Genomic DNA, 25,549 nt, shown 5'->3' on the forward strand with positions numbered 1-25,549 from the left:
ATTTTAATAGTTTTGGACAAACACCAGAAATGCTTTGTTAGCCTCTAGGCTTGTAGTAGAGCAAATAGTTTGACTGACACCTGAGCCAGTAGGGGCACAAGGACACGATATAAACTGTAGGGTAGCAAATAAAGCTTACAACCTGAAGCATTTTTTCTGCAACAGTGCTTAAACATGATCACCAACTACTATTTAGCATCAAGTGTTTATGTTTACTGTTGGTTTGATTGCTTGTTCAAAAAGCCAGGGCCCCACACAACTCAGCTCTGACTGAGGAGGAGGCATTATCTTAAAAGCAAATGTGGTTGGTTGTTTGTAGGTTACTAATAATTTCAAAAAGAAAATAATACATTTGTCTAGCTTTTGGCAGGAGTGTGCAGTGACAGGCAGTACTGTCATGAAGCCAAAATCATAAATTTCTCCCTTTAAGGAGGAGATTTTTTTCCTTCAAAGAACAAATTGCCATGTAATTACAGTTGCGTGTAAGATTTCAGTGCATATTCACGTTCTCTGGTGGCAGCAAAGGCAAACACGACTGCTTTATGCGGATATAGACAACTTGTTAGCAAACAGGTGGCTATTTACACATTGAGGTTCAACAGTTCTCACTACACATTGCTTTCCAAGCACCAATTAATCAGACAGCAAGCAGTAAAGTAAAGTGGAGATGCTAAGATTGGAAACTAGCTGCAATGGAAGAAAAGGTGGACGGTTTCACGGCTGTGTTGGTTCCAGAAAATCAAACAAACCCTGGGACTGGCAGTGGTTAAGTGTTCCAAACAAAAAAGCTGAAAGTATTCCCATTAATTAGCCATGTGTGGCTGATGATGACAATGTTGATGAAGAGGATGATAATAAATGTCAAAGGTTCACTGGGAGTTTAGACAAAGGTTATCATCATACTGAGCTCATGGTTTATACACATCAACACATGGGTGACATCCCTGATTCCACTGGGCTTCAGTGTAAACACTGAGAGGAAGACGTGACTGATGGAGGGGAGAGAGATCGGTCATGAGGGCGTTTAGAAACTGATCGATGCTGCAGAGACTGATGAAGATGAAAGAAGTGCTGCTTCTATTAACAGAAACTACTGAGTGTTGCATTCTGTTATGTATTTAACTGTTAAAATGCTTCCTCGCTTGCATGTTAGCTATGAAGTGTTAGATAACATAAAAGAAATAGAAAGTATATAAATGTTATTTAAATGCTCTGAGTCCTTTTTTTTTTTAAACATATTGTACAACTATAAAACAGAAAAGAACAAACTGAAATAAAGATGTGACAGGAGCAGCAAAGAAAACACCTCCATATCAGAACTATGGTCACTGAGCAGAATACAAACAGCTATTAGTCCTAAATTTATCTACAAACATTTATGCTGCAATATTCATCAAGCTCAAAGTGCTTAAGTGAGGCTGACCCCTAACAGAATTCATGAACTAATATTACCATCCACCCAAATAGTGAATGCTTTGTAGTGAATGTATTTTGGCTGTAGGCCAGTCTAAACCCCCCCCCTCATCCGCCTTCACAGGAATGGTGGTCCCACCTAATCAAAGACTAGAGTTATTCCTCTGTGGCAAGCATGAGCAAGGAGACGCCACAATATATTGTTATCATTAGCAATCAGTGAAGGAACACCAGGCTTTCTTTTCAAAATCTGATAACCTGGGTGTTATTACGGTATGTGATAGACACAAACACTCACCTCTTTAATGGCCGACATCTTGACGGCCTCATAGTAGTGTAGAGGTGCATGAGGCATGTTCATATCATAGCCAAAACCAGCCACCGCCACCTCGTCACAGTTATGCAGTGCCATCGTTATAGCAACTGTTCCCAACGTTGGAATGTTCTGAGGTAAAAACAGAGGCATTATTAGGACATCTTCACATTGAACCTTGAAAATTTGAATAATATAGAGGAGTAAAACTTTTTATTACTATTTTAAGTCCATTTCAGACCTGATCATGGTCTCTGACGCCGTTTCAAGTTAAAAGTTCAGGTATGTGCTTCCCCCCTTCCTTTGTATTTCTGTCTTTGTTCTGCTCCACTACTGCTAACTGACTTTGAACACTTGGTGATTAACTATTACCTGTAAGACGCGACCCGCAGACCCCTGCTACAACACTGATCTACAGAGTTGAACTGTGCTTCCTAACCGCCCTAGGCTGCCAGAGATCTGGGGGGTATCAGGGATGCGTGTGTGTAAGACTGTGTGTGCGTGGATGTTGCAGAACAAGGGAGCAAAAGTGTGGAGCAAGTTGGAAAAAAGGTGGGTGCAGAAGAAAGAGTGGGGGGGGAGGCCCCATTTAAATCATTACGCTGATTTGAAGCCCTCAGGGTAGGTGGAGCTGAACCAGCAGCTGGCCAACCCCCTACTGTGTGTTCTAATTCAGACTCTTTTACACACATACACCCACACACACTCAACATAAACACTAGAATAACAAATAGACCTCCTCATTAATTTCCATGTACATAAACATACACTGTGGTGGTCAGCAGAGAAACAGCGAAGTGTTCTGGGGAAAGAATGTGCCAAATCATACAACTCTGCAACCTGTATTGTATAAGACAGCACTGCAAACACTCAAAGACAAACACAAATGTGCACACAAATTACCACACACTCTCTCTCGTACAGACACACAACCAGATGCCCACATGTTGAACATATGTTGCGTTGAGTGGAGTTCATGCAGAGGTGTTCTAGTGGCCCCAGAGGGTAGGGTTAGGGTGATATGCTCCTCATGTCCCCTCCAATTCACTAACAATATTCCCCCTCTACAGTGTGTGCACACGCACAGTTGATCCAGACATCAGGTCCAGACAAATATCATCCCTGAACACGGTATATAGATTCGCTTTTAGGATCTTTCAGTGCTGTAAAATATCTTTGCAGCAACACTTTGGCCAAGTCAACAATTTGAAATTGTTTGTCAATTCTTCTTAATCAGCTTTCTTTTTTCCTTTTTTGTATTAAAGAATGTGCACAATATAATTGAAAGCTGCAGAACTGACGACTGACAAGTAAAAACATTCAAGGAAAATACAACAATTTGTACTAATCTACCATGACATAGGTGTTAAATTCCACAGCTTTACACATCTTTTTTTCTAATGAGAGCTCCTGTTACATGAGTAAGAATTCATAAACTAAGGCAAAGTCCTTAAATGGCAGCAGAAGCAGAACACTTGTGTATTTTTTTCCTTTAGTTAATAAAAAAACTATTGTGCATAGAAGGGAAAACCAGTGAAACTGTAATGATTATGTTTCTCAGTTCAGAAATGCTGGGTACATGCTCTTCAGTTCAGTATAATAGTTGAGAGATATTCAACTAATTCATTTCTGGAGGCTGCAATAGTCGGCGCATTTTCATTAATGAATGCTGAAGTGTCTTACTATTCTACAGAGTAATATGAGAGTGGACAAAGTGTTCAGGGGAAATTGCAGGTAGTGTGAATTCATGATACTGTGAATGTGTGTGTCTTACCCCTTTGCCCATCAAGCCATTGTTGAAGGGCAGGCCAATGAACTGGAAGGCAGCCTCCTGTATAAAGTAAGGGTTGAGGATTCTTATCTCAGTCGGCTCCCGAGGCACAGAGTGAGCGACTGACTTCCAAAACCCGTCTGTTCCTCTCTGAAGTGTTGAAAAAAAAAGTAAAACAAAAAGGTTGTCATTGACAGTGGACTATTTTTTTCTTCTGAAGGACAGGTCCTGTGTATGATAGAATAAAGGCACATAATGACACCTCTGCTGGAGACAGCCAACTGAAATTTACCAAACATCAAAGTGAGATTATCCTCCCGCAACACTGACAAAAAACACAGAAGCTAACTAAAAGCCAGACCCCTTTCAACTACTGATTAGGGAAATTACTTTTGGGCCTTAACAGATTAAAAAAAAAGGTCAGAGGTTTGCAGGACATCTGTAGTTATGACTTATTAGAAGGAAGGTCTGGCAGTCTGTGAGGGGTGCAGCATTACTACACAGGTTATTTCTTTTGAATGATTTCTAATGAGTTGTATTGACAGCTACATGTTATATGTTATATGTTACAAGATGTGCTAAATGAGAGGATAGTCTGTAACACAACAACCATCTGGAAGATCTCCAGAGGAAGTTGTTTTCAAAAGAATACTTGGTAGGTGATTTGATGGACTGTCAGTCAGTCACATCAATCAATCACTGTATAACTTTGTACAACAAAATATATAAGAGATGTACAATTTCTTGATATTGTCACTATAGAATGAAATCACAGCCCTAACACTAGCCACCACTTACACAAAGATTGTTCACCAGTGCAGCACATAGCTGGACACATAGCTGGTCAGGATGCATTTGGGAGAGCAGAGAATCCAGCGGCCTCTAAAGGTCAGAATTGTATAGGGCTTCTACTCTAAAACAGCATCTCTAGTAAACATCTATGGTTAAATGTGGCATTAGAAAGAAAACAGCCCAAATCACACTTTGACCTGAGGATGTCCTTTCAGACCTTAAGTCTTCTAACACAAAGCAATCATCACTGGTCGCTAAGACACCAAATCAGACAGGCCAGCAACACCTGAACAAAAGAATGCAACTATTATTGTAACATGCTTGTTTGCCTCAGTCAAAAAAATCTCTCTGACACAACAAAATATAATTGAAAACACTGATATTACTATACAGTGTGTGTGTTTGACTTGCCTAACAGTGTGACTTCCTAAAAGGCATGAAGCCAATAGGGCCTCAGATGTAACTGGGAATCACCTGTTCAAATAGTCAAGCACCCGCCTGCTTGCCTTTGATACAGAAATGCAAGACTATTTGTATGTGTATTTGTGTGTTGGCAGAGGTAGTAGCAACAAGTCTGCTGGCTTTGTGGCTTCAACAGTGGCGGCTCTTTTTGAACGTGGGCCCAGTTCTGTGCCTTCAGCAAGCTGCAACAGGAACAGCAGCTCATCTCTCCTGTCAACACAGCCTTTGTTTGCCAGGAATCTATTTAGCAGCGCTGTTTGGATCTGTGCACATATGTGTACAACGGATAAAGGGAACGATGTATTTTTTTGTCCCATTTATACTAGGAAGGAGAAGAGCTAAAGACAGAACACACACCCCTCTAACTTTACACAGCGATGACCTGGCATGTACACAGACACAAATGTCACAGGGTGGGGATCTCTTTGAAGAACCTTCAGACAAGTACAGGTGGCGTTGACAAATGTAAAAGCAATTAGTTTGTAAGGATTCAGCGTTGTTAGGAGGAAGGGAGTGCTGTTATGAGTTTAGGAATGTGAAGTTGCTTCCATTTAAAGCACTCCAACTACAACCTCCCATTTAGGATAAGGAGGGAAAGTTAAAAACATTCCGCCCTCCTTTGACAGCATCCATTTATCCTTTAAAAACATTCCCGCTGTTAAAATGACAAAAATGTGTTTGCAGGTGGCATTAGGTGAGTATTAATAAGATCTAACTAAACCTTATCTGGATAAAATGCCTAAAAGAAGGGCAAGTATTGAATAGGTGAAGCATTGCAAAATCCGTATTCAAAGCTCTTGCAAATAGCCTCAAGGGAACAGGATGTGGCTTCCACTGTGGGCTGACTGCTAACCTCTGCATGAGTGTGTATTACTTTGTCAAGACAAACTGCTGGACCAGTGGCATTTGAACACAGATGGATCAGGAACAGGAAGCTGCAGAGTGGTCCTACACCACTTACTCACTAAGACCTGACACACACATGCTCAGAGGTGATCAGAAGTGTGCAGCTTTGGCTGGTTGGGCTGTCACTGGCCTGTGGTCAGAGAGGAAATGACTGTTTCCTTTCTCCAAAGACAGCTTTATGGTTAAATTGGTCTGGATTATTAGATTTAAGTGTGTGCACAAGGCTGAGTATTCCAATAAAGCACCTGTTAAAACATTCTTTAAGTAGGAGAGTTAATTATTTGCAATGCAAGAAGATGGACTGTATGAGGTCAACAACACTCAGAAGAATTTAAAGTGAGTTGGGGGGGAGACACTGAACTCTTGCAGATGACAAGAGCGCAAAAAGATGATGTAATTAAACAATGTAGGAAGACACAACTGAAACACTGTACAATATTGAGGCTTACATTGTGTAATCATTTAGGGTATTCACACATTTCAACAACACAAGCCTAGAGTTGGAGCACACTTGCTGTCCTTGCAGGTTGAGAAGAAGCGAGCCTTACAGAGGTGATGTTAAAGAAGGGAAATCTGCACATTTTTAGTACACCTACTTAAAGGTAGGGTAGGAGATTTTGAGAACTCAGTGAGAGTCAGCCAGTTTTCAAAAGTAAACACACGCCCCTTTCTCTCGGAGCTCACCCCGAAGCCACGCCTCCCAATCACATGGACGCGCATTACCTGAAGATGAGCTGCTGTCTGTGACTTCGGCCATCATGCACGTACCTCTCTGGTGCGTGCAGAGCAGGAAGAGAGCGACAACCAGCCAACTCTCCGTGCAGGGGCGCCTCGTAGGATTGGCTGATGTTTTTAGCGTTTTAAAGCTTCCACAGATCCACAGAATATTCTTTGCTTTAAAGCAAAACTGCCGAACTAATCGGTTGCTATCGGATTGTAAAGAGAAGTTACAGTAATTTAACAAAAAGTGCATCAGAATGAAATCTCCTACCCTACCTTTAATATCCGAGTGGTTCCTTCCCCTTTAACAACATTCACAGTATAATGCGGTAGCTACTGTAAACAGGATTTTCCTCAGGGTTGTAAGGCTAGGTAGTATAACTTCAGGATGTACCATTAATGCATATTAGAGAAAATGTTAAAACACTCCGGGTTGTCTCCTTTGTCAACTTAAGCTGAAGCTTTGCAAAGGTTAAAAGTATTTGTTTTGTTATTTAAAAGTTGTAGGAAAAACATCACAGTGACAAAAACCACCAAACGAAAGCTTAAAGCAGAGGATTAGAGGAAGACAATGCCACAAAGAGAGGAGAGGACTGATCAAGACAAGTGAAGCATCAAACGGATGGAAAAAGCGATATGGACCAATAGACAGAGACGGTTAAGAGCCAAGGCCAAAAGAATACTAAAATGGAAAAAAGGTGCAACACAAAACCACTAAGTTAAGTGTCAGAAAAGGAACTGTGGGCTAGGGTTAATCACTTTAAAGACAAGATTGACGTTTGTATTTCTGGTTGGAAATACATATCAGTAGGACTTTAACATTGTTAAGATTCCCAAATAAGACACAGCTATGTTTGGAGCCATGCATTCTTAGTTTTCAGCATGGTTTAGTTTCATTGTGGCTTTTTAAACACATGCCAATGAAAGTGACTCACTGTTAAACTTAAAAGATTTGCTGTGTTGAATGAAGCAGACAACTGAGTTTACAGCTCCTGGGTGACAGCAAGATAAGTGTAGACAACCTGAAATACCAGGGAAAGACTAAATGTTTCCCATAGACTGGGTGACTCACTATAGGTGGCTTTAAGGCCCCTCTATGGAAACTGACAAACACATTTCTGGTCTATCATCCACAAGTTGTTTTTATGGTTTTGACCACAACTTAGAATGACAGATGCTCCCCTGAGGCAGCTCTCTTATATCTCTCTGGGTTCTTAAGGCCACTTCGTCCTGTAAGCCACTCTGTGGGTGTGTTGAATGTTTGAGTGGACAACCTTCAAGCAATGTGGCGTGCTGGACTCCAGTAGGCAAACTTTAGTAATTTAGAAACAAAAGGGAAGCCTTGTCAACTGTGAACAGTTGCAATTAAGGTTGTCTGGATGTGAGTAGCACTGTGTACATGTTCAGTCTTTGAGTTTCAATTCAATTTAGTTTTATTTATATAGCGCATTTTACAATCAGAAATTGTCTCAAAGCGCTTCACAGAAACCCAGAGCCTGAGTTTACAGGTTGTAGTGTGTCAACACATACATGGTCCACTGAAGAGGAACCGTTTCACAGTGAATATTTAGAAATTAGAGTGAGCTGCTGCAAAGGTAAAGTGCACAGCAATTGGGATTCCAGTTATGGAGTAACATTCTGCACAGAGCTGGTTATTTTATTCTCACTCGTTAACCAGGAATCTGAAGCATTCTCCAATTTGTGTTCTGTTTCTCTTGACACATACCAAGACCTCTGCCCCCAGTGAGGTCACAGTGGCTTCTGAGATCCTGGCCCCTCTGAGGTTATCCTGTGTGTGAAACCCTTGTCTCCACACTCCCATGACGACAGTGCCAACACTTGGCAACATTGTGACCAAAACACTTCTATGTGCAGAGGGAAAAAGCAGGTGGCATCTTGAAGGGTCAAAACAACTTACTGATATCCGACTAAAAAAAATGTAATGAGTCCATCTGGTAACCTTTAAAGACATGTCAAAGTTCTTCTCAAACTTGCAATAAACTCTTAATTATGCAACATTGTGTGCAGGTCTCAGTGTTAAACATTGCAGGATAGGTAAGTGACTCACTTTTGAAACACAACACTCATGGTAATCAGTGACATCCGGACACTATGTTAGTCACTTGGTTCATGTTCAAAATCCATGTTTACAAGTATGTAAATGTTTATGAATGCATGTATGCATGGTACTAGGGGCTTCTTCACAGATGTTTGAGCTTAAAGGGCCATATAGCTGCCCGGAGTGCACCCTCAGATAGAGTTACAATAAACTATCTGGGATAAAATGATACTTCTATAAACTGGGCAAAAAACACAGTTGCAGTAGTAAATTCTTCATGCTGGCCAACTTGGAAATGTGTTGATAATGTGGAGCAACACTTAATTAATTAATTTCTGGCATTGCATCAAGTACTGGCATCCTTACAATATTTTACTATTAGGTAAGAACCCCTGGTTCTATTTCTATTAAAGGAGAAGTGCTCTCTTCCTCAAATTGTCTGCATCCATCATTTATCTCTCTACCCTGCAGCGAGTGGGGAAGGCTCCTGTAAACAAACAGGGGAGATAGAACACCAACAGTCCACCTTCAAACCCCATGTTTACCACCAGCTGTATATTCTTCACTGTTTCTGTTTAAAAATATCCCCACACATACAAACAACTGTGGCTGTGTGTGCACAAACCGTGAGTGTGAGTTGTGCATAGGGGCAAAAATGGAAATTAGGAAAAAGAATGTTTTCCTCGAACGTAGGAAAAAAGAAATTACCGGCAATCGTGGAAATCATGTTTGAGCACATTTGTAAACAGCATGTAAAGTGGCAATCAACCAGGCAGATGCATATGTGGGGTCAGACTTTCAAGCACAGTGACAAAGCCGAGTTGTAATCACACAGACCAGTGGTAATGAAGGATTAGAGAAGTTGGGAGTCTTGTGATGTTGAAGTAATGTGATTGTATATGTAGTGGAAGACAGATGCATTTAGAGAGATCTGTGGCTGAATGTTCAATGCCAGATCAAGGTCAAGTTCGGGTTTGCAAATCTGAAATTTGCCCTGAAGTTTACTAGTCTGTCTGTGTGGGAGTACATGGGTGTGTGTATGTGTTTGTGAGAGTGCATGAAAACACCAAATAACAGATTGTGAAATTGCCTCTCTAATTTGTAAATTTGTTCAGCCGTCCAAAACTGCACTCGCGGCATTTGAAAAGCAGTCAAAAGAAAGTCAAGCACACTGACCAATGGCTGGATGAGTCACTTGCAACCGCACAACTGTGTACCACCCACTTACATTTCGGAGAAATACACTCGCTTTCATAACTGCAGAGAGCCAGTGAAAGGGGTCTGCATCCCTTCCAGCTGTGAGTGTACAGGTTGCACAAAGAAATCCCTGCTGGAACAACAGATGTAAAAGCTCCAAAGGACAACTGCGCTACAACGTTTCCCCTCTAGGATGAACAAAATGGATAAAGCAAATAGGAGGGAAGCAAAAGGAGGGAGGCTTGGTGCATGTTGAGGATTTCCTCTGATATTTCTATACAAGTCCTGCTTTTTCTTTTCTACACAACTCTGACAGATTCCTTTATTAGTTCCTGTTGTCTAGTAATAAGGGCCAAAAATATTGGAAACATTTCCCTGAATTAACAGAAGCATTGAATAGAAACACACATAAGTATTCATAATGTTTGTGTTTCCACTGCATGTGTCTTTGCTGTGTGCAAGTTTGATACAATGAAAACAGGATAAGTCTTTTACCAGGACTTTAGGTCCTTTCATGTTGTTGCCAAGAAATCCCTAAAACAGATACTGTTGTTTTGAACAACATGTATTATAACTTATATATTATAACAAGACTCAAACCAAAAGACACTTCTAATTTTTTTTGTTCCCATTCTTTCCTTCTTAGCAGATCAAAGAGGGCTGAATTGGGTGCCAGGGGCCAGATCAATTATCCCAAGCAGCCATTTCCACTGTCCTCTCTCTCTCGCTCTGACACACCAGAAAAAATCTGGGCTCTATCAGAGGCTGAAAGGGCCATCAGCCAGCCAAGCAAGCTATTTTCTTCCATTTTACTTTACTTTACTGTTCCCGCTAATTTTCTTTTCCTTAGCAATTATCCTTTTACCCCATTTCACTCTACCCTTTCCATTCATCTTTTTCTTTTGTCCTTTAATCCACCTTCACACCATCACTTACGTTTCTGGTTGCCTTTTTGTGCCCTATCAATCCACCATAGTCTTTCCCCTTTCCTTTTTAAATCTCCAGTTCCTCACTCGTGACTCTTTTTCATAACTATCACCTTGTAAAAATTATAGCTGGCAGCTGGTCCCTGAAAGCGACAGCTGTCCAGGAAAACGACGCAGGTTTCCCCAATCCGGTATTTCTGCACCATATAATTTAAAGACATGTTACAAGTACTTCTGCCAGGTCTGTCACATTCACTATGTTTATTTTAACAGGGAATATTATTTTTATGTCTTGACCATTATTCTAAGCAGCCAAGTCTTAATTAATTTTAATTGTGTAAAAACTGCAGGCAGTCGGACCTTGTTTGGAGAGTGATGTCAGTTACTAAAGATTTAAATAGTGAACATGCAAAGACATGTAAAAAGGCAACATTGTTCCTTTAAATTCACTACATTTGTCTTAGGAACATTCTTTTAAGTACCCACTTTGTTCTCGAGCTGAGTGAAATAGCAATAATATCAGTCAAAGTCATACTATGAGTGCTCAACAAGAACATAATGAAAGTGCCTATGGCAGCTTTTTTTCTAACAATGACTATAAAAGGATAGTCTGAAGCCATTAAAATAGCTGTCTTCTCTAATACTGAAAGAGATAAGGTAGGGACAGGTAGGCCATTCAGTCTGACTGGTTATTAAAAGGCCAATTCATAACCTCTCATCATAACGTCAACCGTATGAACACATAAAAGGACACATAAAAGGTTATAATGCAAAAGAAAAAGGAAAAATTACTTGTACTAGATTGTTTCATAAATGCTTTCCCACAAGCATTTAAACCATTTAAAACATCCCTATGATAAAGCAAAGATCTGTGCCATCCTTTACATAACTAGCTTAAATTTCCATAGGAAAGAACGCACAGAATGCGATCAGAGGTTACATTGCTATGTACTGTTAACAACACATAACTCAGACACACTTAGACAGAAGCTATATGCAGCCTAATACAGTCAGGTCCTGGTCAAACTCACACTTACTGTAAGAAGGAAAAAAAGTCAGTCCAGTGTTTAGTTTTGTTCAGAAAAGACTTCTCACTTTGAGTCTGTTTATACTTCAGTGTTTCAGACTTGTCTGCACATATGAGCTGCAATTCTTGTATCTTCTTCAAAATAATAGCATTCTATCCATAACAAATATATAAATACAACAAAAAATATTCTTACCAGTTTTTCCTTGAAGACCATCTGTCTGAGCCACTTGAAATCAAGAGGCTTGAAAGCGGAAAAAACAAAAAGGGAGTCTTTTTCATAGTTTTCAGGCTTCTGGATTGCTCCTTCTGGATAGGTGATCCTCATGGTTGTTTTTGTTCCTACATCTTTCCCATAACCCCTTACTGGGGCTTCATTCAACCTGCCAGCACAGAGAGAACCACAGAGGTTAAGTACCTGAGAAAAGGTTATACCAAATTATGTTTAGCCAAGTTTTAAATAGAAAACTGTTAAATAAAACCTTGCAGGAGACAGATGTTAAAATCTCTCTTAAAAGCCCTCTTAAATGTTCATTCACTGTTTACATGAACTTAAGGGTCCTACTTATTGCAACGTGAACAAAAGGTTCAGGCACACTTAAAATACCCTAGAACCTCAATAACTTGTAAGGCCAGAATTTAGTCATTAGGTTAAAAATGTCATTATAAACTGTCAACATAATAACAATAAAATAAATAACACTAAAAAAGCACAGCAAGGCGATACAAAGGATAAAACAATAACAATCACTTCCAGCTTTCCTCTGAAATTTAAGTCAAAGTCAAAAGGAGATCTAGAAAACCAAGGAAACTTTCAGTCAGAACAGCACATCTGCTGAGCAGAAAGGCGAAGTCAAAACCTCCACATGACAGATGAGGAGCTGCAGGAAGTTTTAGCCAACAGATGACTGATGATACATCACTCCACTGATGCAGACACTAATCACAAGGGAAACTTTTTTGGGGACTTGAACACAAAAGTCAACATCTGGATAAGTCTAAGTCATTTTTGAAACAAGTGTTCTGGACAAATGAAGTTCAAACAGAGCTCTCTAGCCTCAATAACCAAAGATATGTATGAAGAACAAGAAGAACACTTGTTGAAAAGAACATCTCGTCTTCTACATGGTCTTTTCTTTTGTGGCTATGGCTCAGGAAACTATGATGAGATCCAAATATGAGGACAGGACAGATTAAAACATACTCATAGTCTCTTTTTCAGACTATTCTACTATGGGTAAAACATTGCTTATACATATACTGTCAAAATGAGTTCATGCAGAATTCTGTATTGCAGCTTGTTATTTCATTATGGTGTCACCTTACCTCACTACGACATCGTAGTCATCTATACGAGAGCCCAGAGACTTGTTGGACAGAATTCCACCGTTGCCTACAATGATGCATCTTTTACAGCTGAGACTAAAAGGCAAGATAACCAGAATTCTGTAAAATTGGAAGCTGACGGACAGAGGACTTGATGTTGTGTGTGTGTTGTGCACAGTTGTGTGTACCTGTCTAGCTTCTCTCCAAGTCCAAAATGTTTGGTAGCAGTTAAAATGTTGTCAATCATTCTCTCTGCAAAGTAAAACAGAAAGAAACTACATTAAGGGAATGATTATATTGTACAACATTACACATAATCATACTAACTGTAAACATCATGAATTTTATTGTCCATCGGTGTTTAGGCATACATTTACAGGTGAATAATTTGAATAGATGAGTTAATGTTCTTTAATTAGAAGCATAAAATATTTGAAAATCACATAAAAGGGAATTGCTCTTTAAGAAGACAAACTACCAAGTATCTCAGTGTACCATTAGAGATATAACAATCTAGGTGGTCTTTAGACAGGAGGAGAGAACACCTCTCTCCGTTTATTCAGTTACAGATAAGAAGTGACCAATTAGCCTTCAGAAATAGCAGCGATGGGATTATGGAGGGAAAAAGGCTGTTGTGTTCAGCAGGAGAGGGAATCTTGGAGAAAACAGACATACAGAGAAGGTATGCGTGTGTGTATGAAGAAACTCTCCCATAAAAGCACTCAGAGAGGAATGTTATTTTCAAACAAGCACATTCTCATGGTTAAGTGGGTAAACTTGTGCTTGTCTCCTTGCGTGGCTAGCACCCCTCTGATCGCAGGGTGAGAAACGGGGATGTTTAGCCATAGCGTACATTCCTGCCATGTTCTTCAGCACATTCTGCAGGAGTCATGCTTCCAACAATAGATATTACATATATTTAGCTCTCCTGACCATTTTTAGGCCTCTCCTACTTTTAATTTATCTTCCACAACATCCCTAATGTGGAAAACGCATTACAGATACCACCTATTTGGCCTAATGCTAAAGCATTATAGAAGAACTTGGAATCAACTACTATGGTACTGTACTGTTCTTCACAGCAGGAACACAGCATTACATGGTTAAAAATGTCACACATTTTAATTACACTTTTCTTCATACAGTAATCACCATACAGCACATTGTCTGCAGAGAGGGCCCAAGAGATACAGCAAAAGTGAGAGTAAAGAGAGAGTGAGAAGAGAGTTTAGACTGGGGCCTCAAAGCAGTTTGTTAGACATATTACAGCCCATTCACCCTGGCTAACGATCCTAATGATTAACCTGCCGAGGGGAGGCTAGCAGAGCCACGGCCCATTGTTTGGATGTGGTGTCGATGTCTGGCGTCAAGCATCACCCCAAGCAGCATAAACACAAGACCAAGGACCACACCTGGATCCAAGCGAGTGAAAAGTGAAAAATCACAATGGGGAGAGCACTCTTCCAAAAGGACGACATGGAAGCTAATTGTTATAAGTACCCTAGATAAACATTTCAGCAAAGTATGTCTTGTGGTAGAGCCAAAGACAGATGGTGGTAGGTTAAGACATTAGTCCAACATGGAACTTTTGAAATGACAAAAATTTTTACCGGGAACACAGAGGAACAGCAGAAGCATCAGATAACACCTAAACACAGACACACTGTTGGGAAGATCGTAGCTTTAACAACATAAAGGATGATGAAACAATGGTATTTCTTAGACCTGCGCTTAACTAAGATTTTACCTAGAACTGCTATGGTATAAAAACTATCAATTACTTTACATTAGACTTTTATCAAAGACATTTATATGTAATAATCTGGGGGTAACAACTTGCTGAAGAGTGAACACTATAAATTTTGTATCTGATTCGTTGGCACTAGTTAGCTGTGTCTCTCTAGCTGGATCACATAACTGCCTGTGTGCATTCACATGATGGGCGAGCTGGGAATGAAAACAATATCCAAAGGTGCAGGAATTTCATTCCTTTAACTGTGGAGCGTTTGAATTAGCTGCTAAAGACACCATTTATTAATGTGCTGCAACTGTTTTATGCCCACAATTCAGTTTAACACACCTATTTATACAAAAAAGTGTTACGTTTTCCAAAGGTCTACAAGACCACTGTTAAAAGCAATAAGTAACAAAACTCTAATAATATAAATGAATCCTTAAAAGTCTTATTTAGTACAGTAATGGTTTATTCCTTAAATGTTTTTCATGCCTCTGGGGCAGCAAAGGCAGATAAAGCAAAACTCAGAAATTAAGAGTCAGTATCAGCAGTTACAGACTTCTACTACTACTTTTCTGATCTTTTGTACACTTGACTAGAGTGTGATATTTTGCAACTTCCATGTATCTCCAACAAGTGCATGTCCTGTTCTAGTTAAGTTCTAGTTGATACACAACAATTGAAACAACTCGTACCTCTGGATTTATAACTATATTCTTAGGATTGTCTGCTAATAATAGATATTGCCCAGTTAATTTTGTCTGTCTGTCAATGTTAACATGCATAAATTCTCCCTCATTTTGCAGGCAGCATCACCTCTCTAAACATTAGGATGGATGACTAAACTGAAGGAATATGATCTTTCTCTTCCCCTCATGACTATCAGTTTCTTCTCACTTACACTATAAAGTTTCTTTACACTGTAGACATACCTATGTCTTTTACACTCAAAGGTGTGGTAATGTCATTTTATGTGCATCACCTTCCTGTCAATGTTCATTTTGGGCCAATGCCAAGAGGGCATATGAGGCTTTACTTGATGATATGAGCAACATATGTCAACAAGTGTACAAATTTAAATTACCGTTACATTCCCCAGTTAGTATTTAAAATGGGTGCAAACTATAACTAATGGCTCATTTTGTCCCTTCAGTGACTGACTGTAGCCCTCAGATAGAATCAGCATGGTGTAACTGTTCTTGTGCTATGGCTAGTCTGTGCCAACGGTGCTTCTTGGCAGACTTAAAAATAAAAATAAAACGCCCACCACCGCCACCCTATGTTCCCAATTTGGAATCCTTTGTGGTGTTCTATTCAAGATCCACACGTATCATCTCTCCACCTGAGTAGCACTAAAAGGGAAACCCCACAGCCATCACTCCGTGGAGAAAACAGAAACCAGGTGTAACACTCACACAGGGAGTGCTCTTTTGATATTGGCTGGGGTAGTGTGTATATCTGTGTATGTGTGTGTGCGCATTCAAATGACAGTGGAGAGCTTGCCAGAGCACAACAGCGACATTCAACGTACCTTCTGCTAAGTAAGCACTGGAAAATATGAGATAGAGCATGTCAATGAAGCCAGATTAATGTTATCTCTTCAGTTCCCATGGCACTGTATGGTTTGATATCTGAAGTGCTGGAGTGTGTTAAGGTCAGGGAACAAGTGCATACAATGTGTGTGAAGACATTTAGGTAGGAGTGTTGTTCCACAGACTTGAGATGGAATTCATCCAGCAAATACACATCACTTTAAGTGTTACAATGACAAACAGAGCAGTCAGTCTGTGGATAGTGAAATTTGGGTTGGTATGACAGACTATTAATGTTACCTACGATCGTACCTAAGAAATAGTAGATCTGTCATATCCAATAAACAGCTGTAGTCTAATCCGCATCTATTTTTTAATATAATCTGTTCCTTGGCTACTGGAGACAAATACACAATCGAATCACCTTGGGGCAATTTTCTAATCCTAATAAAATGGGGGGTTGCTGTACAATGATGCAGACCCTGCAGATGTCAGCTTGAACTCACATTTAAAGGAGGAAATGTCAGAAGTTAGAAAGAGCAGTCAGAAGGGTTTAATGAGAGATTGAGTTGCATTGTGGGAAACTCAGAAAAAAATCTGAAAAATCCCATGTCTGTGACACACAAGATAATCTACACATACAAAAATAACAAAATAGCATTTCTTGATGGGTTTGAGTGCATATACATTATGAACAGAAATGCAAACTAATGAAGAATAGCCCCAAAGAATGTCTTTACCTTGTGTTTTGAATCCAAATGGAGGTAAGTAATTGGTGACTTTTGCTAGACGTTTAAAATTCCGATCAAGAAACATGGGGGCTGGTTTCATGAACCTGCAAGAAAAATAAACATCATTAGCTGAGGTAAAGCACCAGAACAATGCACAATGCACACCGTACTATTCAGAATCCTGTAAAAAAATTCTTTGATTAAGAATGATTTACTCTCCTAACATGTCCAATTTAACATGGCTTTAACAGTAAACAGATTTGACTGGGGCATGTTGATCATTGAAGTAAAACCTCAACTACCTCCTGTGTCCTGTTAAAGCTTCCAAATACAAGCAAAGCCTGTACAAAACTTACAGCAGGTCATAACAAAGCAGGTAACAGACAGTGTGGCAGGAGGAGCCACAGAAGGCAGCTGCACAGCATAACGCATCAACATAACCCCTCACCCATAGCTAAATCACAACTGACACACAGTGTTGATAAATCTGTTGAGACAACACACTTCTGGCAGAAGGCTTTTTTTTTCTTTGAATAATCTGAAGCAAGACCGTTTCTACAAACTGAATTAGAGTGAAGGAAGTTGTTTTCACTGTTTGCCACAGTGTATGGTAAACACCATAAAATATAAAAGCAAAAGTCAAAAGCACCACTGTGACCAAGGTTTGTAATGCCCCATGAACCACTGCTTCCAGCATCGCCTCTTCCTTATCCTGTGTGTCTATCTGTGTGTGTGGTTTGATTAATAACAGTCCCAAAATCAAAAGAAGCCATTTCCTCTTAGTCACGCCTGTAACCCCAGTGCTGAGCTATGTGTTACCTTTGCAAATTGTGGCTTTGGGATGGATGTGTGTTTTTATGACCTGCTGTCAAGCTCAAGGGATGCAAGAGGAGAGGAAGAGAAAGACGTTCTTGTGATTTGTTTTTCAATGTTTACATGGATGGAGCACTGTCAGAAAAGACAATGTTAGGTGCACTAAGAAGATTCATCACATTAGTGTATTTTGTTTATAACTTAAGATATATGTAGATTACATTAAATGTTGTACTGTCCTCTTAACTGGAACTGGACCACCAGCAACATAAGTGATGCATCCAGCAGAGGGGCTGATGGTGGGCGCTACACACATAAATTTTGACACAGACAGAGTACACTAACTACCAAAGGCATTTTAAACTTTGGAATCAAGAGAGGACACACACACCTCTGTTTCTCAGCAAGAATCTTGCATAGCTTATTCCCATAACACTGCCACAGACTGACAAGAAATATGCATTCCTGAGACACAATGACCAAACATGGCTGACACTGTTGGGAGACCTTCCGGTTAGCTTAAACGTCTTCCAAGCACTGTCTTTAATACCCTCATTATCCTGCAGCTTTAAAGTATGAGAGCAGACAAACTCAGAAGAAGGAGTTTCTATCCTCCTCACATCACCTGACAAAGACACACACACATATTTCTGTCCTGCCAAAACAAATGGAGATTCATTAAACCCAAGACATCTGGGGCCATAAGGGGCTATAAATAACACAAGACCATTACAAGCCACTGAGCCCTGACCAACAGTCAGTCACTGACATCCTGACAAAGCAGAGAGACAGGGGGCTGTTTGTTGTTAAATAAAAAGAGAGGGCTCCCAAAACAGCCAACAGGCAGGGATGCATTGTGCTCATTTCCTTTGCTGAGTCCATCTCTCACAGGCAATATTTTCATAACCGTGCCACTTCAAGTTCACTGCCAACACTTGATTTAGGGCTCCAATACAAACAGTTTTGGGTAAAGCACAGGGGAGGGGAGGTGTGGAAAATAAATTGGATTCTGCAGGGCAAGGGGCTCCAGAAATGACAAACGTGGAGGAAACAGGAGATGATTAGAGGGAGAGCCACAGGACCTCACTGCTAGAGGGTTAAGTATTTTTTTTAACAGCTAAACTAGAGGCTTGACCGATTTAGAACAAAATGCTAACAAGAATATTTAAAGGATTAGTTGCTGCCTGGTTAACACACAAAAGGGAAGCAGAGAAAACCCTAATAACTAAGATATTAACTTGTTGACTTGTACACAGAATAAATGACACCATAACACACACAATGTGTAATTGTGTATATTCAACCACACATGTACACCGATGCATATATACAAATACACACACACACAACTTAGGGTAAGTGCAGAATTAATTGTGCTCATTGACCTATGTGTAACTGGGTTGAAGGTGGTAGTAATCAGCAGGTTCCCAGGGGTGTTCAGTGTTGCACAGAACTTTGATCCGACACGTGCGGCTGATTAAAGGAAGTCATTACGCGGGAGGACATTGTTACACGTAGCCTCTCACATAGTCAGAGGGCAGCTCCACAAAAGTGCTTTGTCTGTCCTGTTAAGCAGTGTTGCAGTTTACAGCCAACAGTGCGAATGAGGGAGTTGTTTATAGAAGTCTGTGTGTAGAAAAACACACACACCCTGTGTATATACTGTAGGTCTTATGCCATTTGTACAGTGGCGAGAGAATTTAGACTGCAAACAGACAAATTAGAAAAACATCTTCATCAATTTGACAACACGTGCTGCAAATACTCACAACATAATAAATACACCAATGTGACACAAACAGATGCAAATACCTAACACAAGCGGAAGCCAAACACAATGAACATGTTTTCAGGAAACTTAAATGGATACGATATTTTCATCATGAACCAGGAACCTTCTTGCTTTGAGATGACAGTGCTAACCACTGCACCAAGACCTGTTCATAATAAGTAAAAAGCTAATAAATAATGTGTCAAGGATGTTGAAATAAATTTTAAAGGACAGCAGTCTATAGTCATTTAAAAAGCCACATGGCATTAATAACAAGAGCGTCCCAGCTGGTATGTCACCCTTTAATGTGCCCGGAAACGTTTCTATTATGTTGTGAGTATTTGCATCAAAGGTCCAACTTAGTTGTATCAGTATTTTGCAGGGTGTTAATGTTATTTACTTAAACTGTGTGTATTTTCATTAAGTTTCTTTTTTGTTTGTGTTGTAATTATTACAGCAGGTGATGCCCAATAAAAGCAATACCTCAATCTACAGCTTAGCCCTTTTGGTTATTGTGCATTTTCAGGCAACAGATATATCAGGGCCAATACTTGAAAATGGGGTGGGTGAATATGTCCCACAAGTAGGTCAACTACTGAAGTGCCACTGGCTATTGTTCAGCAATGCAGAAAATTACCCTTGCTTAGCTTCAAGAACTCTAACTGGACAATGTGCTATAGATCGAGCTGAGACAGGCAGTAAATAAGAGGCCCACAGAAAAATCAAAAGAGTCAATCAAGAGTGGGCTGGGTACCAGGAAGCTCGTGATGAGTCAGGACAGGAAGTTGGTTGGTGTTGTTCATAGAGAAAGTCTCTATGATATGACAAGGAAAGATGTAGGAGACCTTGTACTCTGGTGACAAAGGTTCTTTTGTGAGACAGAGGGTTTACGAGGACACAGTAGAGTTTTTGTGGTTGGGGAGATGATGATAGAAACATGATTGAAACTGGTGAAGATGGGATAGGAATGTGAGAGCTTCACAGTTTGTGACTCAACCCCTGAAGGCTTAGTCGGCCTAAGAAGTGACATCATGCATCTCTGCATGTTTCAGTAAGAGCTTTTCTCCTACAGACATCGATCTGAGTTGATTTGTTTGTAAAACTCCTGATTGCATATGTGATGTGCTTAAAGCAGTCAGGTAGCATCAAATGCATCTTCACACTGGGATTTAAAAACATGTGTTAAAGATTCTCACTTGTGATAGATGGTGGTCATCTTGGCTGCTGCATATCCTGACTTGCACACTCCTTCACTGAGGTTTCCATACTTGTATTCTAAGTCGAGTGGCCTGTAATTTAAAAGAACAGAGGGAGACATTAATCAGAAACAGCATAATAACTGATTATCTATTATACAGATATATAAAACCAGGCTTGTCAAACAAATCTGCTGAAGAGATAGAGCAACAGATTGCTGAGGAAGTTAAAGAACTCGGCAACAACTCAGCGTATCACCTGTGTACGGCAAGAAATGCACAGACCTTGTTTAAATAATCACACTGACAGTGCTAAAACTTGAACCTCCCAATTTCTACCATGATCATTAATAATGTGGTGATTCTAGTTCAAATAAACAGGGAGTAGGGAAAGGGGCCCAAGTCTGTGCACTATGTGAGGTCCAAAATCTGAGTTGGCAGGATACTCTGCTTAACTCTTATGTAAAAGTTCTTCCATGAAAATGCACTATATTTCTATCTATCCTATTTAAATGCTTGCACTTACAGTTTGGCTGGAGTTAGTCTCTAACTGATACCGCAATTTGGAGGACAGGAAAAATATGGGGTAGCTATAGAATATTACATGACTTTTAATGGTGTAATTACTGACAGTGTAGATATGAAGGGTTAAAGGTTTACTACACAAATATACCCCTATAAAATACATTTTAAAATGAGTGTTTATGGTGTGCATGGACAGATGTAAACTGTGTTAGATAGCAGTGCATTATTACTGCCTGCATGGCAAAGCAGGCAGTAAGGAAAGGACCTTAATGTGGCAGTTTAGAGAAAAAGTGTCAAACTAGTTTAGGGAATTATACACATATCGACGGACATGCTGTCATAATGACAGTTGCATGATGACTAGCTGTAGCATGTTCTCACCCTGACAAACAAGCACCAACTACATTTCAATCCACACACATTTCTAATATTATTACTCAGACCACCAACATATCTGCTAATTTATCACCATGTATGTTTATTTAAAAAAATCAAAACAGATTAATTGGATGGATGTTTACATTTTTATGTTTCATATTGAGAACCACAGCTGTTATAAGTACTTTGTGAAAACAAATGAGACATATTAAGATCAATCATGTCAAAGTCTAACAGGAAATCCAACTCAGATATACCAAATAAATGAATTGCCTGATACATTACTTCAATCATCATTTGAAGTTTTAACTAGAATGATGTACTCACAGTTTCGTGTCCAGCTGTAGTAGAAAGCCCTGCTTGTCGTACACTGAAAAATTAAGACAAAAACAATTTGTTACCAAAGGTCTGCAAACCACAGGGACAAATCTCAAGGTAGCCTTTGTTGCAAACTGTATATTGTCTTGCAGTTGACATGATCACAACTATCAGATCAGAAGCTGTAGTTGTAAACTCTGAGCAGCTTTCATGGGGAAAATAATGGCAAATGTAAAAGCATTAGGCTCAAGGATTTGTGACAAACAAGCACGGTTAGGGAAAAGCCAGCCAAAACAATCTGTGGAATTTAAAATAAAGTTAGAAAAGAAGTTAGAGATCACCTATAGACAACCAAAGGGACAGCCAATAGGTGCCTTGTGAAGCATCGAGGTAGAAGACAGAGTGACATAGAAACCAAGAGGAAAGTATTTAAGGTGAAATGAAAACCTCATTTTGAAATACTTCATCTGAGTTTCTAGCATTTTTACATTTAACAACAATGCTTGCAGGGCCTACAAACATTAAGGATCGTAATGTCTCTCTGCAAAATGCCAAAGACTATGTTAAACATGAGCATAAGCTGAAAGTTGGAAGAGTGCAGTATTACTCTTGTAGCTGCGGATCTTGTCTTCACAGAAAGCTGCAGAATAAAGATGAAGAAAAAGGAAAATGGGAATGGATGACAACTGGTTAGGAAAGGATCCAAGCACTGTCCTGGATGATGGGAACATAGCAGCCAAGATGAAAAAGTAGCACAAGGGCAACGTCAAGGCAACATAGGAGAAATTAAAACTGCAGGTGTGGACCAGCAAGAAAAGTTTAGTATCAAGCATCAAAACTGCAGTCAGCTTCACTGTCATTTTATACCAAGCCAAAAGAGGGCAGTATTGTATTAATCTGCAGCACCATATGGAGAACAACAAATGAGCATACGTTTAATTCCTCTGTAATTTCCATTGATTTCAAAAAAGCCGGTTCGCTTTTCTAATGTTGCTAGTTTTTCAACACTAACAGGACTGCTTCAGTATTCCAGGATTAGAAGGATCTGACATTTTCTTTTCAGCGGTAAAGGAACAACAAGGACAAGTAGGGGTTTGGCAGGTGGGGCTGCAGATGTACCTGAGCCTACAACTCGTCCCACGGTGATGTCTGTTTCCAGCTCTGAAACACAAAAGGGTGTGTTAGCACCATTTGAGGTCAGTCAGTTTTGGCAGCATTGGACTTGAAATTAAAGTCAGACATTACAGAGCAACAAGAGGAGGGGGGTGGATAAAGGAGAGGTTAGTGGCTTAATCCCAGTAGACTTAAATTAAAATTCTCTTTAGTCTCAACCTTTATTCAAAGAGGAGAAGCCCAATGAAGTAGAAAATTAACTGCAAGAAGCGCCCATTTTGTTTGTGATTATTATGACAGAGGTACATTCAGAGGTAACTGTAAACACTTAATTAAACAAAAAATGGCAGGAAAATGAGAGTAAATATGAAAAAGTGTCAGTGGTGAGTTAGCAGATTTATTTTACAACAGCCCAGACTAAAACAATAAACACCCATTTCAATCACCCAGTATGACGGGCAGGGTCCCAGTGCCTCTACCTGTAATTCTTTTCACTTCAGCACCTTTAGTCAGGACTACAGTTGCCTCTTCTGCATCCCTCTCTGTAAACAAAAGGGGTTAACACGCTGAAAAATATCATCAGTGTAGATGACTTAACCAGGTGAGAAAGTACTCACACGATATTGAAAAATATTATATGAGCTTCAGCAAAACAGACAGCTGCTGCAGACAAAAACAGATGCGCACAAATACAATGCAGAGACGACACAAAACACAAACATACGATTAATGTACATATACACCATAAAGTAACAATGCAGCATAACTAGGGGTCTAACGACACTCAAACCGAAACCAAAAACTGGAATACACCACACACAGTATGGACTAAGTCCTCTCACAGTGTACCACTGACCTTAATGCAGAGCCCAGAGGTGGGTCTACAGTGGAATTATTTATTTCATTTCAGTTCACTAAGGGAAGCAGACTGCACTTACTACTCTAGAATCTAGTGTTGTCTAACATTGCCTGTATCATGCTACAAACTCTTCCCCCACAGCAAACTGAACTGTACTATGGTCCCACTACCACTATATGGACTGAACTGTGGCATTGGCATTATAATCACATCTCTAAGCATGTCCTATCTCACCTCTGATTTCAAAAACATTTACAGACCTACAGTGAATCACTGATTTAAGCATGAAAAAATGCTTAACACTTTTTTTCTTCAGGATAAATGATTTCAATTATAATGCTTTACAGCACAGAAGCACTCTCTTTGAAACAGAATGCAGATAAAAATGGCTCCATGTGACTAAAGACAGACATTACTTTAACACTGCTGTATAATCAACTGACAGTCTCTCCTTGTGAGGGCTTCTAGAAGATCAGATTCTCCAATTAGCTCAAATTCCAACTAAAACTATATGCACATATATCCAAGAAAACAGCAGGTGATCCCTCATAGTGAAAACCAAGCTGGAGTCAAGAATGTTTAGGGCTTCATGAGCTGCTAACCTCATGGTAATAAAGCACTGTAAAATAAAATCCCATTTGGGGAAAAATTATACAATGCATTTAGGATTGTAGATGAGTAAAGTGCAAAATATTCTCAGGAAATGCATAAACAATGCCTCTGCTCTCATGATAAAAACATTTTTCATCAGCTATAATACTTCAGTGTTTCTAATTATTTGCAGGTGTTGACTAAAGTCAAACAAATCGCTTGACATCTGTTTCAGAACATGCAAAAACCTGATGTGACTTTCAGTTCCACATAGCTTGTTTGTAGAAAGGTTACTGGTTTAGGGCTTCATCTGCCTTCATCTTATTTTTGAGTTCAACTCTTCCGTTTCTCACATGATTGCACACCAATGTAGAATACAACAACAAAAGTTCTTTTAACAGATCTAAACTTCAGTGTATTTTTCAGCACTTGCTTATCAAATGTCAGAAATAACATGAAAATGCACATGTTTTCTTACTCATTATTATCATGAGAACCCTCTAATGTCAGTACAAGAACACAATGAATTGTTTGGTCTTGTTGCTCGATACGCATGCATGTCCTAAATAGCCTGTTGTGTTTTTACAATAGAGCAATGCATTTATTTTACCACAGCTGCACAGATGTCAACAGCGGTTACTGACTTGAGTGAGAAAAAAAAACAAATTGGTACTAGGGATGTAACAATTACTGGTAAATCTGTGAAATTTTATACGATCAGAATGACTATGTTATGATTACCTCAGTGGATTAATCACGATATATAGTAACAACCTAATCCATCACGCTGCATGCGGCACATGCATTTATTAAAGTGATGTAACTGCTTTAGTGCTGGAAAGACAGATTACAAGATTTTATAACGGCGATGTCCCACTTTGTCCTGATCGCTTGTGTCATTGCAACGCTTGTGTGTAGGAGGATAAATGAGCAGGGGAGTGAGAGCTCTTACCATTAATACTGGATCTTTGATCAACATGAAGGTTTTTGGGCAGACAGCGGAGTTCTGCAGGTCGACAGGGGAGACTTTACTGCTGAACTGCACATTAGTTTCACTTGAGTGAATTAACTAGCT

At 39.6% G+C, this 25,549-nt stretch overlaps 1 protein-coding gene across 5 annotated transcripts in view; it reads right to left on the reverse strand.

Moving 5' to 3' along the window:
* st3gal3b (ST3 beta-galactoside alpha-2,3-sialyltransferase 3b) overlaps positions 1 to 25,549 on the reverse strand; it is a 40,000-nt gene that overhangs the window by 3,597 nt on the left and 10,854 nt on the right. For 3 of the 5 annotated variants that reach the window (XM_028428608.1, XM_028428609.1, XM_028428610.1), the window contains exons 3-12: positions 23,471 to 23,566; positions 23,031 to 23,072; positions 21,921 to 21,963; positions 20,691 to 20,783; positions 16,920 to 17,014; positions 13,101 to 13,164; positions 12,913 to 13,008; positions 11,783 to 11,969; positions 3,501 to 3,647; positions 1,712 to 1,858 (exon numbers count right to left, since the gene is read on the reverse strand). In XM_028428608.1, coding sequence (XP_028284409.1) covers positions 1,712 to 1,858; positions 3,501 to 3,647; positions 11,783 to 11,969; positions 12,913 to 13,008; positions 13,101 to 13,164; positions 16,920 to 17,014; positions 20,691 to 20,783; positions 21,921 to 21,963; positions 23,031 to 23,072; positions 23,471 to 23,566 — 1,010 coding nt within the window. The remainder of the gene's footprint in view (positions 1 to 1,711; positions 1,859 to 3,500; positions 3,648 to 11,782; positions 11,970 to 12,912; positions 13,009 to 13,100; positions 13,165 to 16,919; positions 17,015 to 20,690; positions 20,784 to 21,920; positions 21,964 to 23,030; positions 23,073 to 23,470; positions 23,567 to 25,549) is intronic. The other 2 variants (XM_028428611.1, XM_028428612.1) reach the window with 2 other exon arrangements.

This window comes from Parambassis ranga, chromosome 17 (assembly GCF_900634625.1).
Source record: "Parambassis ranga chromosome 17, fParRan2.1, whole genome shotgun sequence".
NCBI lineage: Eukaryota > Metazoa > Chordata > Actinopteri > Ambassidae > Parambassis > Parambassis ranga.